Source organism: Idiotropiscis lumnitzeri, chromosome 6 (genome assembly GCF_059441095.1).
Source record: "Idiotropiscis lumnitzeri isolate Australia: NSW breed Sydney's pygmy pipehorse chromosome 6, RoL_Ilum_1.0, whole genome shotgun sequence".
Taxonomy (NCBI): domain Eukaryota; kingdom Metazoa; phylum Chordata; class Actinopteri; order Syngnathiformes; family Syngnathidae; genus Idiotropiscis; species Idiotropiscis lumnitzeri.
In genome coordinates this window covers 17298598-17314352 of record NC_142396.1, presented here as the reverse complement: position 1 = coordinate 17314352, position 15755 = coordinate 17298598, and the positions used below count along the sequence as shown (strand labels likewise).

General features: G+C 41.6%; 1 protein-coding gene across 1 annotated transcript; it reads right to left on the bottom strand.

Moving 5' to 3' along the window:
• Nucleotides 1-2772: 2772 nt before the first annotated feature.
• Nucleotides 2773-13507, bottom strand: sspn (sarcospan (Kras oncogene-associated gene)). The gene is made up of 3 exons (XM_088298971.1): nucleotides 13190-13507; nucleotides 8949-9035; nucleotides 2773-3692 (listed from the first exon to the last, which is right to left on the bottom strand). The coding sequence occupies exons 1-3, from the start codon at nucleotides 13409-13411 to the stop codon at nucleotides 3339-3341; spliced, it is 663 nt and encodes a 220-aa protein (XP_088155097.1). The 5' UTR covers nucleotides 13412-13507; the 3' UTR covers nucleotides 2773-3338.
• Between the last annotated feature and the right edge of the window lie 2248 nt (nucleotides 13508-15755).

The following is a 15755-nucleotide window of genomic DNA, read 5'->3' as shown; positions in this document are numbered from 1 at the left end:
AATAAAATATCCAAAGTGAGGAAGTCCAGTGCAGCAACTCCAGAAATGACGGCCGAGGTCAGTGGTTTAACATTTCAAAATGACGTATTTTGTTAAATTGTGCAACAGAAATCTTTTTCTGTTGAAAGGTTCACCGCTGTATAATCACCGGTCCCCGCAGCAACATTCTGCAGTGTTTTTGTGCGAAAAGATCAAATAACCTCACATATGATTGTTAAAGGGGGCAGAAGCTTCCTCCTCGGTGTCTTTTATAAATAAGCATGCCCCCGTGATGACAGACATGTGACTTGCTGTGTCTAAGCCTTTTGTAGTCACATGATGAGTCATGACCACAAAACAACACAAGCACAAAGGTGCCAGCCCTTGCAGCGACAACCGGAATGCACTTTTTATTATTTCCTTGTAAACCACTTTTGTTGGAGGTATCTCCCCTCCTCCCAACGACGACCTGGGTAACCAGACTTATTTCCAATGCGCCACAGTTGAAATGACGCTGAATTACCACGACAAGACAATCTTTGAGGAAACATTAGTGTGCATTTGGCCCTAGAAGTCAGACTTGTCGCTTCTCAAATAGCGATAACGATCACAGTGAAATACATGTGAGTTTGAACAAAGATCACATTGTCTCTCGCTCATGTCACACGTTAGTCATACGTTTGCGTTCAGGCTTTGAAAGCAGTGCTGATAATGAAGAAAACCACGAGGCTCTCTTTGCACTAAGTTTTGGTTTGCACGTCGGAGTTGTTAGCTACCGTACATGCAGGGCCGCTGCTCGCTAACCAAAGAACGCGCGTAATTCGCAATGCCTTGATTGGCAATGATTGCTGCATGGACTCCAGCATGCCTGCGACCCTTGTGAGCGGCTCAGATAATGGATGGATGGATATTGATTAACGTAAGAACATTAATTAGTCCATCAATTTATGGCCTGTCAATCTATTGCAGGCATAACTGACACTTTTGAAAGTGCGAGCTACTTCTTGGGGACTGCTCCATCTGACCACCTTGAGACACACTTGTGAAATAACGAATTTGCTCGAATTACCTTTAATAATATTTTCATTATGTTATTAGTAAGTGTTAATGATCACCGATCATTTTATTGATTTGCTGCAATGATCGGGACACATACCAATCATCACTTAGGAAATCACATATCAATCAATAACACTTCCAGTAAATCTTTTTTCATGATCACTATAGCATTCCTAGGAATTCGCAATGTTCCGTCACTGATAAGCTATTTTCAGAATAAGGCTGCAGGCTATTCATGTCATACATTTACTCTATTTTAGTTTCATGTATTTTTTTTGAATTATCATTTATTTAATTCAGGTTGAGTTTATTTTGATTCATGACTGCTATTAACCTTTTACTATTATTAAGGTTGTCACGTGGCTGTTGTGATACAGTTATTTTTCATCTATGATATATTTGGACTGGAGCGAGGCTGAGTTGAGGAGGGCCTCCATTTTTGGTCTGGGGCGGGCTACATATTTGGTAACAATAACATATTTCATGTTTACATTATTCACACCTCTTGTTAGGTTGTGCTAAAAGCATTAAAATAAATTACTTACATTTTTATTGCAGAAGCCTACTTTCATTCTGAAAACTGTAGACCTGACACATACTCAAACTCTTCACATAGCTATCTCAGTCCCCAGACCTAAACCCCTTTGAAAATCTGTGGAGTGAACGAAAGAGGAGAGTGCAAAGGACAGGAGGAGAGTGTTGTCCAGAAGTGGACACACCGGTCCGTCAGCCATTTTTCCATCATTATTAAAGGCCGGCCCATTGCGTCGGCGGCGGTGACATCCAATTGGTTTTGAGAATGTATTTACTATGCCTCAGGCACACAAAAATAAAAAACACACAAACACAAAGTATGGTGATTGGTGAAATAAAATCAATATTGGACAATGTCATTGTGGTCTTTAGGACCGAAAGGTAAACAACACCATTTATTTTATTTGATTAAACTCTGGTCTGCTTGTGTTGCGCATGCGTATAACGTAGTAAGTTCCGAATGTTGTCGTACGCCAATTGGCTGTTGACGACGACAACTGAATAATGATGGAAGGACGACTGACGGACTGACGTGCCCACCTCTGGTGGTGTCATGGCGTATGCATGTATCGTTGCCAGTGGAATTGGATCACTTATATTTATTAATGATGTGACTACTGTCAACAGCAGCAACATGGATTCTGAAGTGTTTCGGGCAATACTATCCGCCGACATTCAGCCAAATGCTTCAAAACATATTGGACAGCACTCATCCGAAAGAAGCCAAAGAGTTTTTAAAGGCAAAGAATTATATCTCAAATCAAGCACCTGACTTGAATCCGATTGAACAAAGTCAATTCTGAACCTTGCACAAAGAGAATTCATTGTTGCTGATGTTGCTCATGTTGTACTTATTCTACACATTCCGTTTCATGATGGCCATTATAAATTAGTAAGTATCAAAATACTACCAAATAATACCTTTGATTGAAAATAATAAAACACGGTTTATTGTGGTTGTGTTTGCACTGGTTTAACACGGACAAACCTTGACTCGCTAGTGTAGTTAAATAAGCAATTTAAGTATAATGTTTAATTTAAATTAAAATGTGAATGAATATCTCTGCCTGAAAATGAAAGCTCTTTTCTCTTGTTGAAACTCATTATATTGCAGAAGCCTTCACAATGTTATGGTCTGTTGGAGCATTCAAAAACTTTCAAGATCACAGCACTGCACGTAACAAACGAAAACTATGCAAGTCAGTGGGAGACTATATTTTGAAATGTTTCCTTTTTGCTGTTTGATCGGTTTGCGTCAACATCACACACATAGACGATGAAAAACATGTCACTGAAAACAACACCAAAATGTGACTTTCTCTCTGTGCAACTATAAATTAAAAGAAAGTCATTGATTTCCATGCATGTTTTGACCTTGGTGTGCCGAGACTAGAAATACTTTCACCATAGCATGAAAATAGTAACAGCTATGTGCCTACAGAGATGGCAATTAAACCAAAGAAAGTCAAGACCAAAATTAATATATCACAAGGTTAAACACACTACATGCCGTCTTGATGTTCTGCATCATGCTCTGTAATGCAAACACATTTAGAGCATTTACATCTGGCGATGGAATTGCACAGAGGTCAAAATCGCTTTCAGAACGCACGCTTGCTGGTGAAATTTTGCGACACCAGCTGCAACATACAAAAGTGGTACAAAAATGCATTTTTTATATAATACAATTCCCACACAAGATGGCTAAGACATCACGCTAAAGAGCCAAAGTTGGCGTGTCCGCTGCGATCCGCTGAGTCATCCTGTTAAACCTTGTTCCACCGCTGGAACGACCCGATTTGAAGGCCAGAGAAGAAAACTTGGTAGCGGTGCTTCCACATGATGAAGGCGCCCACAGCACAGAAGAAGGCTTGCACCAGGTTTAGCACAATCTCGATCAAATGGTAGAGCACGAGTGTCTCGGTGATGTCCTGACAGTCGAGGACGCCCTCGTAGGTGAAAGTGCGAGCGATGGGGTCACGTGGGTCCGACGTGCACGCGCAGCCCTCGGCGGTCGGCAGGCAGCTGAGGCTGCTGGTCTGCGCGTGGTGATATCCGGCAAAGGCCACAACCAATGTGGAGATGACCACCCCGATTACACACAAGGTAAAGTACAGCAGCTGTGGGCAAGACCAGAAGCGCATTAGTCATATTGTTAGGGTGTGAATGCTGAGAAACGTGCCGAGTCGAAAAATGTTTTCTTTCTTGCGGCACTCTGCTCTGATGCTCCTCAGAAAAAGTAAGTCATATTGGGCTTTCGGGTGGAATTGCAGGATTCCCCTATTAATCTTTAAATGTCAACTTAATCTGATCTTGATCCAACTGTTTAGTGTTGCCTTGCTTGCTGTTCTATAGCAAGAAGCTGGAAAGCGTAATTCACAACAGGTGTGTGACCCATACGACCAATACGATTCCAAGGTCGTTTCTATGGCTCTCAGCTGCAACCTGCAGATGACACTCTGTGAGACGAAGCGCAGTGGCAAGTTCCCTCTGAGAGTGTTACAAATCTAATTGAGAGCATCACAAATGTAATTGAGCCACGAAATGTATTTGTCAATTCATGGAGAGTTTAGAGAAGGTCAAATGAAAAGAGAAGAAGTCAAAACTGTTCTTTACAATAATATGTTCCATGGGCCCTGTTAGTTTCAACACGTATTCTGGTTAATATTGCGTTTTAAGCCACAAAAACAATGCATTTTTATCCAGCTCATGGGGCGACCATTTTGCTACTTGAAAATGACATCACAGTGACTAAGGGCCTAAGCTTGCAAACAACACATGACCAATCCTTGAAAATAGGTGATCCATGACGGTCGTTACCTGAGCTATTAGGCACTGTGATGTCATTTTCAGTCGACAGCCAATTGGCTGCCCCCCCGAGATCGAGTTTTTTTTTGGAGTAATTTACACAAACACAATGTTCATTAGAATGGCGTGTTTATACAAGTGGGAGCACAAAGAACTTGTGATTGCGAGTTTTCTTTTTTTTTTTTTTATCCACAACTTCCCCTTTAAGTTAGTCCTCAAAGGTTATACTGCAATTTTTAGTTTATTCTGAAATTCCAGCCAAAATCACTTATTGTTTCAAGGTGTCCCATTACTTAACTGAAGCGGGGTTCACACTTTCTGATATAATTAGGCTAAATCTGACCTTTGTGTTTTTTTCCCTCGCTTCTGATGTCAGTGAAGGCCTGATTCCTCTAAACGATTTTCCTAAGCAATTAACCTTTGGTGTGTGTTGTGTCTTATTTTTTTCTTTGTCATGCTTGCGGTCCCTCACATTTCAAAAATCACTTATGATGTTAAAAGTCAGTTTGGGTGTACCTTGCTTAACAGAACTAAATGTGCAACTGGTTTGGAATAAATGAGTGATTATTTTTTACAAACAGTTGTTGGTTTTAGAAGAACGGATTTTTTTTCTAGAAGGAGCCTTTTTTTTTTTTTTTTTTTTGCAAGACAGAAAAGCAATGAGCTCAAAGCGCTTGCCTCAAATTTTATTGCCGTCATGTTGAGAGCCCATGACAACAGTACTTCTGGGATAATATGCAGTCATGTGTCAATAAGGGTTGCATGCATTCTTTTCTTTCATAGTTTAGCCCCGAAGAAATCTGCATACATTTTAAAAGGATCGCAATTTTAAGTTAGCGTCGCTGCTCCACTTTTGTATTTGCATCGTAACTCAACGCAATTTTTATTTATTTTTTTATTACCGCCGCAAACCAGAGCTTTTATACGCTACTGAAACAAATGGTCAACTTTTTCTTCAAGAACACTTTCTCGTGCAAAGTGAAACCATCATGACTGGGGATGTTATGATAAATTATGACTTCTCAGCCATGTTGTTAGCTTGCTATGGTGTGAAAGGAAAGTTTTTTTTTTCATTTTTTTAAACTTGTAGTTGGCTTTAAGAATCGCATGTTCTTTAAAGTTAGCATTCAGATAAATTATAATTTTTTCTTTAAATATGCAGTTATTTTACAGGAAATAACTTAGTAGTAGAATATCAAGGGGTCTAAGAATACTGCACCCATGTAAAAATGGCAGAAAAGTCACTTGTATCAAAATTTTCCCTGAGATCTGATGGTGGCCAGGGAGGATGGCCAGAAAGTGACAAGGGGTGACCATGGCCGCCTCTGACCCCCACGTAGTGCTGCCCCTGGACAAATGTTTTATAGGCCTGTAATACAGTTCTGTGGTTTGGGCCCAAATCTCGCCTTTTTTTTCTGACATCTTCCCCAAAGCATGCATGAAAGGTTACTTGAAGACTGGAGATGACCAATAGTGCGAGCGGTTGTTTGTCTATATGTGTCATTTGATTGGTTGTCTAGTCCAGTCTGTCCGGTCTAGGCTGTAATCCACCTTGTCCAAAGTCATCTGCCATAGGCTTCAGCTCACCTACAACCCTAGTGGGAAAACGCGCCATAGAAAATGCTCGGATGGACTTTTTACTGCAAGACCAATGGCATAATCCTGGCCAAAAATAAAAAAAAAACCTCAAGCAGAGCCTCCTAATATTTCATTACATGGCTGTAATTTCCCTGTTAAGTGATCTACCCATCCGAGCATTTCTTTGTTTGGCATTTCAGATCAGATGGCAATTTGGAGTTTTTATTATTATTCCACGTTTATTACAGCGTTATAACATATTTATTACAGCATTATAACACATTTTAAATTGATCAACAAGCACAATTTGTGGTAACAATCGTGTTATTACGTCTCCGAACGTGTTTTTTTTTTCTAGAAGACCAAAAGAACTCTAATAACAGAAAAAATACGGTGTTCTCCATTTCCTTAAATAATTTACAAAGTATCTCTTGGCTGTGATGCTACTGAATTCACAATTTAAATGGACTCTGTTGACTCCTTCAAGCTGTATGTATGTATTAACCAGCTTCACGGTCTAGATGATTTCTGCATTCATCCATCTTACTGCATCCATTCACATGACTTGTGCGAGGGAATTGCAATTTGTAGCTGTCAGGAATCGCCGGACGGCGAGGTGGGGCAGGACCCAAAATGCGAGGAAGCAGGGAAAAGGGGTAACTTAAAGGAACTTTATTAAATCAAACAAAGACAAACAACGTGGCAGGGTGCAAAAAATAACAAAGGCAAACTAAAACGTGACTAAACTGGATCAAGGACGAGGAACAAAGATAGCGACAAATACTGAGGAACGTGAACGAGAGCAAGAACGAGATCGGTGAGCGGCCGTGACAGTCCTTAATGTAGCAATGTTCCGACCATAAGTTGTTGGAGTGAGGTGTTCATATAGTCCAGTAGTTATGGGAGCAAATGGGAGTCAGGTGTGCGAGGCTAACGGGGAACAGGTGCGTGGCTGGTGGAGACGGAGTGCTGAGGGGAAACGCCCCTACTCAGCTGACAGAAACCAAAACAACAACAAAAGGCATGGGAGACGCGAAAACAACAACAAAAACCCTGCCATGACCGACACGGGTCATGACAGTAGCCTCTAGTTTGTTGTTGTTTGCAAGCTGTGTCAGGCCCAAATCGCATGATCTCGAGTCTAAAGAATGTCTGGAGAGATTTTTATTGCGTGAGGCCCACCGAGGTCCTCTTAAGATAAAAGGTGAATGATTAGAATTTAGTGGCCAAAGAGATCCTCTTCACTGTGACCTCAAAAGTCATGATTTGGGGCATGTTATAAATTGACACATGAACCAAGCTGACCCAAAAAAATGACCATCTTGTGTTATGTCACAATGGACTTAAGCATATAGACTTAAATTACTGTGTGTTTTCTCTGTTTTCAGTCCTCTCTTTGTCTCATGATTAACTACAACTCATAAGCAGGCGTGCTGGCTCAGTGCCTGTTGCAGGTTCATTTCAAAGAGATTACCCACAATTCTACAGGGCAAAACCTGACCCCTGGCCTGTCTCCTGCTGTGGGTGTGCGCGTGTGTGCGCGTGCTTTGAGCGACCGCCAGTATCTAAAAATACGGCTGTAAAATGCGACAATGCCTTTATGATGTTTCATGCAATTTCTCAAGAGCAATAACACTTAAATTTGATCTTAATCCATCGTTTACGTAACTGCAGCCTTCATTCGCTGGCGTGTTTGCTGTCATTTCCGTCCTTCTTATGGAATTATGCAAGATGATGATTGCCGCCAAATGCCATTCATGCTAATTTTGGAACAGCCGTGAAATCTGAAGTATGGTCGGATAGAAGGGGGTGCGGTCACAGCAAATGAATCAACAACTGTTTCAATGGGCGTTCAAGCTTGACTTAGTATTTGGCGACATTTCTGAAGCATTTTCTTCGGGTTACGTCCCTTCACTGCATGCACATTTCAACATTCACGCGCAATGATATATCATCAATTTAAAAAAGACATTTTCGAATCACTCCGAATTATTTTTATTTAATTATTATTTTCATAGGCAAACCTTTGAAGCCGCTCTTGTATTAACATCATTATTGGTGTTGTTAATTCGTATTTCATAAATCCTTTGAACTCAAAACATGTAATCTTCATGAAAAGTCCTCTATGAACCTGCGCGTACCAACAAGAGCTGAATAATGAGACGAGGACTCTTGCTAGACCTCACTATGTTCAATTGAGTTGATCTACTCGAAGATTGCAACTGCATACGCTGTCTGAAGCATGAAAACTATGAAGTTATGTACATGGCTGGAAAAAAAAAAAGCTTAGCATCATCCTCTCTCTTCGGTCGGGGTTACTCGGGTAGATTGAGCTACTTTACGTTTTCAGATCACTACAAGGAGCTAATTCAAGTTTGTTTGTTTTTTTTGGGCAGAATAATATCAATTCATTTTAGGATGTTGTAACACCTCTGCAAAGAAGCAGATTCAGTGTGAACATAATTTCGGAGATATATATCCTGTTTTGTGGCACAATTTAACGCGCGCATAAATCAAGCTGAGCATCGGACATCCTCCAGCCCTTTTTATGGTGACTGGTCTTTTGGTTGAATAAATGAGATGTGCTAAGTTACTTACTTACTTGCCCGTATTGCTTTACTTACCCTGTGGCAGTTTTCCAGCACGTAGATATCCTAAATGATATATAAACCTAAATCTAAAACTAAAACTTGAATACTATGTACCTTGGTATTTGCACAATCCTCATGAACATTATGACGGAGTAAAATTAATTTCATGAGTGGAAAAAAAATGACTTTTTATTTATTTATTTTTTTTATTGATTTATTTTTTTACACACCTATCCAATGACTTCTAGCATGTGGCCCTTGCCCCTACGTTCAACTTAGCCCCGTTTCCCCTAAGCCATTTCCAAGGTTGTGATTGGATTAGAGGACCTCATTGATTTCTGCATGACGGGACGGCCAACATGAAAACATCCTGTTTACTCGTGTACAGAGTAGACCCACCTTGAAAATGAACTGCACAGTTGAGCGCTCATCTGGGTGATAGGTGACACAGTACAGGATCAATCCCACAATGGCGACCAAACATAGCTGCAAAACAATACAGGCACCTTAGCTTCATTCGATGTAATCACTTTTAAAGTTGCTAATCTTGTGCATGCGTGTGTGTGTTTTCTTTGGGTCCTGAAACACAACACATTGTTTTGCTCGCATGTTGACGACCGCCACTAATTTATTGCATATTAACTGATTACATGACTCTCTCTGACTCTCACAGAGACAGTCTTTCTTTCTCGCACTTTCCACACTGCCGATAGGGTCTTGTGACTAACGTGCAGCATCTTATTTGACACTTATTCCCAGGTTCTTAAGCACTCAACAAGAGTCTCTGGAAGATTGGATGACATCAGTGTTTTTCACTAGGATCCGTCTCGTGAGAAGCTAGCTCGGGACGGTGATGACTCGAGATGTTTTCGACAGCAGATTGCATCTTGGCTGAAACATCCACAAAAGCTGTTTTGTTCAACTTAATGTGCCCTGATTTTTTTCAAGAAAATACAAATCATGCCCTCACCAGACACTTCTACAGGTAAACCTGCACCAGCAATGGAGGACTTGAGTCACATGACTTGGACTCTGGAGTCTTCTTGAGTCGTTGCTTTTATGACTTGCAATTTGCTTGGCTAAAACCTATGAAAGAATCGACTTGACTGTGCCTTGAACTCCCTGGGCGTTATTTTTATCGACAGTGCACGTGCACTAAGCATAAAAAAACTGGCGTAGCTTGGTTTTTGCTCCGAGGCAAGTCTAATTAGCTACTCGTGTTTGAGAATTTGTCCCATGCTGTCCGCTCAGGCTGACTGATGACTTTATCTTTTACATGCCTGCTGTGCCCATGAAAATTTGGTGACAGGATGTAGATTAGCGTAGACTTTAGACCGACTTGAAGCAGGTCTAATTTGTGGTGCAGGTGGTGTAATGCGATTTTGGTCAATTTGATCGAGGCTCAGGCAGTCCGATTCTGAGTTCCGTGGATGTGTGGGGTGAATGTCTTCATATTCAGTAGGCATCTGCCGAATCATTTTTATCAACAACATGCATTCTTTTAAATAATTTAAATATACAAAAATTTGTTCCATATCAATTCCAAGTTGTTTGTTTTAATTTTTGGAGATGGAAATGTAATTTTTTGTGAGTTCTTTTGATTTTGACCGAATTGTTAGAAACTTCAAGCTTATGAGATGAGATTTGCTTGTGACTTGCTAATGTGACTTACTCCGAGTCTCACCTCTGACCTGCATCGTCTATCATCCAAAAGAGGAGCTGCATCAACATTCTGACAGATAATGTCGCTGCCAAATCGACTTTTGAGAGCATTTCAAATATTGAGTTTCTGTTGTGAAGCCTAATCAGGTAAGAAAGCGTTTTCAGTATGGTGCACCTTTTGCAAATTACAACCACATCAATAAATATAAGTAAAGAGGTTTTGCATGGGTTGTGCAGTAGTCCACACTGATGACTTTTGTGCAGTCAGTGGGGGATCAATTGTCTCTCCATGCCTGCAGAAATGTATGTTAATCAAGTGAGCGGTTGCTCTCAAGTACTCTGAACAATCCAGGGCGCGCTCTAACCTCGGCTCAAAGTCAGGTGGGATAAGATCCACGTCTACTATGATAAACAATAGAAAACTGAACCATTTTTTTTTCAGACTTGGGGTCTGATTGACTGATCTTTTCCATTTTGGTATACATTTTTGAAATGCCAGAAACATAAATGATTGCAACATATAATGTATTCAGCGATGCAATCACCGTGCCGCCCACCCAAATTTATTTTGGTAGAAAATATATTTGAATTGAGAATGGAACATTTTTATTGAAAAGATTAACTTTATTAGTGATATGTTTTTTTTAACATTTGATATCAGCGGTAGCTGTCTCCACCAGCTTCTGGAGTCACCATCGATATCAGCAAGAACTTAAGAAGTTAAGACAAAACTTTGAAATTGACCATTCAACTTCTTCCAAAGTCTGCTTTGGACCAATTCACGTCTTCCTTTAACCAACTCCAATTAAGAAAGAAGCCACAGAGTGTTAAGTTAGGGCGGGGCTCCTGGCAGGCCAGTCATACCCCTCATTCAAAAATGGCAATCTCAATCGCATCATAGCATTGAAGCATTTGAAATCGGGGAGTTATTTTTCATTCACCCTTCACAAGAATAGTAAACCAGCATTAATCAAAAGTGAAAGCATTTTTACACAGCTTTTGTTTTAGATTCTATTTTATTGAGCGAGTGGCCATGGTGTACACTGTTTATTTGTTGTGTACTCCAAGTGTGGCAGTTTGTCTTCAACTGATTATGCCGACATTCAGTTGGCCTCAAGTGACTGTGGCGCTTCTTAGTTTACATGTATAATTATATGCATGCTTATCCTCTCAATATAGAATGCTGGTTTAACTTTCTGGCCTTTATCGAGTCGGCCCGCAGAAGAAGGGTCACTACACTTGATCCTAGCAATAAAAACAGGAGGCGGAATGTGGCGTTCCCTTCTGTGGCTGGTTTGTTGGAGAAACGTTGAAGAATTTCCTCCAAACACAACATATAGATGCAATTTAAAGTCCGCAAAATCCGAAGACAAAAGATGGTTTATTCCAAGGACAAAATCCCTCGAAACAAACTCAGCAATGTTGTTTATGAAATACAGTGTAGTGAGGGGAGCAGTGACCTCTTTTACCATGGACCACTTTGGGTTCAGGGTCAGCAGTTCACATGCATCTCAAAAACAACAAAAATTCATTTGAGGACACCGGTGTTCAAATTCTGCACAGGGAGGTTTGATGATTTGAAAGAGGAGTGAGAGAAGCCATCTATTCACCATCCTCACCTGGCAACGACAACAACAACCTCCATGTGACCACATACAATAGAGCACACCCACCAGGCACATGAACAGATTTTTGGATTAAATGTCATCTATGGATCACATGTCCACATTGCAAGCTTGTATTAGATTACTGACAGTACCTTATCAAACAACTCAGGTTTAATTGGACATTCATCATTGTCAGTCCCAGAGATGGACACGTAGCCTATTTCACCAGTCCGACCCCCCCGCCCCGAAAAAAAAAAAAAAGCCAAAAAGCATGATGGAAGGCTGACGGCAGGGATTTCATAATTCCTAAATATTATTTAAAGATCATAGGATGGCTAATTTCCTATTCATATCCACTTAATATAACTACAAAACACATTTGATTAACGCCACAAATAGCCAACTTTAGTCATAAAAACAGATTTCTACATAGGGATTTCATAATTCCTAAATATTATTTAAAGATCATAGGATGGCTAATTTCCTATTCATATCCACTTAATATAACTACAAAACACATTTGATTAACGCCACAAATAGCCAACTTTAGTCATAAAAACAGATTTCTACATACATTAGCCGATTCGGATGAATAGCCGTGGGTCTGCACGTTATGATATGGGATATTGTCCGTATTACAAACACGACAGACGCTTTTTACACCCAAACAACACCGAATGCAGCTATAGTTACAGAGTGAACCAGAACTCAGACGCTTGTTGTCACACGAGGCAAATTCACAGAGGAGCTCGGATCGGGGCTGCACTGTCGAGATGGCTGTATTTATTGCACTTCATCCCTTTGCTCAAATAAAACACAATTTGAGATGTTTATTTTGGCTCTCAATTCCTTCTTCACACAGCCACGCTTATTGATTCTCTGTTTTTGCGTATACTGTCTCTCTCACTCTGTTTCTCTCTCTCTTCCTCTTTTGCTCTCTCTCTCTCACCCTCTCACTCTCTGTCTCTCTCTGAGTTGAACTCTCAGTCAAAGGGCCAGTGCACATAGTAGCATAACTAGATTTCATTCTGCTCCGAGTGCAACTATTTTAATTTTATACACATGGTATTTGACCTGGTTAGTGACCAAAGGGACAGAGGAAAACCCACTTCTGGCCTTGCTTAGTCCGTCCTTTTTAAAAAACGTCTTGATGGACCGTTCCATGCCTGGTCAGTTCAATCCAAACTACTTTGACTAGATGTACGTATTATAGTGTGACAATACCAGTGTGCTGTCAGTTGAGTGAGGTAGGGCCACTGCTGACTTGCGTGGAGTGAAAATAGAGGCACATCGCCTTACATGCACGCGTAACAAGAAACCAGAAGGGTCCATGCAAGGAATGCAGAAGGTGAGCACAAAGACGGCGCTTACAGTGATCCCAGCCCAGTGTGGCGTCTCTCTGGCCAGTAGTGAAGGGCTGATGGCCAGCATGAGGAAAGCCACCACTGTGACGGCTACCCCCACCAGCAGCTGCAACAGGGCCACAAGCAGAGGGAAGCGGCACACTCTGGACTTGCGCTCGTCGTCTGGCGCTGGGCTATCTTCGCTCCTCTTACCGCCATCCTTACGCTCTGAGGAACCTTTCTTGCCCATGTCTCCTGTCCCTATACCTAACAATCTGAACCTCTCAGTCCTCACCACTTTTTTCGGCACGGTTTGAAAACGGCAGAGCTTTGGCTGCCTGCTCGCCACCGGTCTCCCGCCCCCATCCCTCATTCCCCTCCCTGCCCAGGCCTCCTCTCACCATAGCTGCTATTTGGAAACAGAGGAGGCGCTGAACTAATATGGAAAACATTTGGAACAGATTCCTTGAACGCTCCGGTGCCACATATAGAGCAGGCAGCTTACAGTGGCGCAAAGGAAGGGTGGCAGAAAGTCACAAAGTGGGATTCCAACACAGTACAGCACAGCCATGATCTCTATTGTGGACATTAAAGAAAGGAATGTAGCCAGATGCTTCTTTATTCAATGAAGACTTTGTGGAGAAAGTTGCACTTTTGATTGCATCGTTCTTTCCACTGCCTAAAAAAAATGCTCTGATGCAAACAAATCACATGAGAAAAGTTAGACACTAAAATTAATTCATTAAACGACTTAAAGGGACGCTTCACTGACATTAACATTGTCACTTATAAAATAAGTTTGCATGTAAAAATGACATCAGGCCTAAAATGCCTGCCCTAAAAGATTCTGTAGTGATTTAAGTTTTTTGTGATGTGATTTAAGACAAATTGGCATGCCCCCCTTTGGAGCTTGGCTTATTATTTTTTTCCAGTTTCAGCATCGACGTCACAGTAGGCAGGCAAGTGAGGTAATATTGCTTGAATTGTCAGTTCTGTTGTCTAAAACTGCGACGGATCGCCACCAAAATGCAAATGCACATTACCACTCTTGTCCACTTCAACCTGTCAAAGTATAAAAGCGTTCTTTACAATAGTGAGCTCATGTGATCACCTCCACAAAATCCAAAATACCATGCCAATCTCTTCTCCATTTGCACAGGATGAAGCGGACAAGAGCAAGAATGCGCACACGAACCCCCACTGGTTTTATTTCGGACATTTAGCTACGCTAAAGTCAACTCGAACGAGTCAGATGGCGGCTGACAGCAGCCAGCGGGCAGGCATGGATCTTAATCCCCCCCACCCCCCCAAAATCATGGATAAAAGAGAAAATGCTAACCAATTTATCATACCACCATAGGTGTGAATGTAATTGTGAATCGTTACTTGTGTGTGACAAACACAGTGTAGTTGGTGGGTAGTGGTGAGCGCAGTGCTTAGGTCCGGGGTTCGAAATATTGTCTCTGACCCTCCTGTGTGGTGTTTGCATGTTTCCTGCGTGCTGGCTTGGGTTTTTTCCCCACATTCCAAAAACATGCATGAGTGTGAAGTTGATGATCCCAAAAGGTTCATAGGTGTGAACGGTTGTTTGCCCATACGCGCCTTGTGATTAGCTGCATCTGACCCAAAGTCATCTTGAATAGGCTCCGGCTCACCTGCAATCCATCCATCCATCATCTTCTCTTCACGGGTGTCGCGGTCGTGCTGGAGCCTATCCCAGCTATCTTGGGGCAGTAGGCGGGGCAGACCCTGAACTGGTTGCCAGCCAATCGCAGGGCACACATAGACGAACAACCATTCGAGCTCACACTCATACCTAGGGGCAATTTAGAGAGTTCAATCAACCTGCCACCGGTGGGGGGGCGATGCATTTCACACGTAGGCCTTCAGTGTACTTAGTCCGACTTGAATAAATCTCCCTCATATTGCCATTATTTGTGACACTACAGCTGGAGAAATAATATACAGAAAGACTTACACACTACAGACTGTTGGACGACCTAGCTTCTCTTGAAAGGTCCGCTGTGAAAATGGCCTTGAAAGTATGTCTGCAGATAAATCCACACTTTTCCCTCCGTCAGCCATTGTGGCTTAAAAAAAGCAAGGATATAGTTTAGATTTTCGAACGATCACCAGTTACAACTTCCCGGTGTGTTGCTGCCCCCTCACGAGTGAGTATCCAATCACAAGCCGCGTTCATCACCTTCATCGTAAGGCCAGCGAGAAGGCCTTACGATCATCAACCCGTGATCTGATTGGCTATCGCAACTGTCTATCAACTGTAAACACACCTCACACACACAGAATAGATGCTCACACGATTGTATCTGAAGGCCTGGGACAACTAGTGCGTGCCACTGGTATTATGAAATCTGCCTGGCAACACGTGCTAGTTGAATTCTGATTGGATAAAAACTTGATCCTAAACATTATTGCGAATAATATGATCTTTTTTTATATATTTTTTTTTATGTTAGGCCAGAAGAGAAGGACTTGATGGCTCACGACTGCCTGCCATGCATGCTTTTGGAATGTGGGAGGAAACCGCAGTACCCGGAGAAAACCCACCTGCGATCCAAGAAGAAAAATATGTT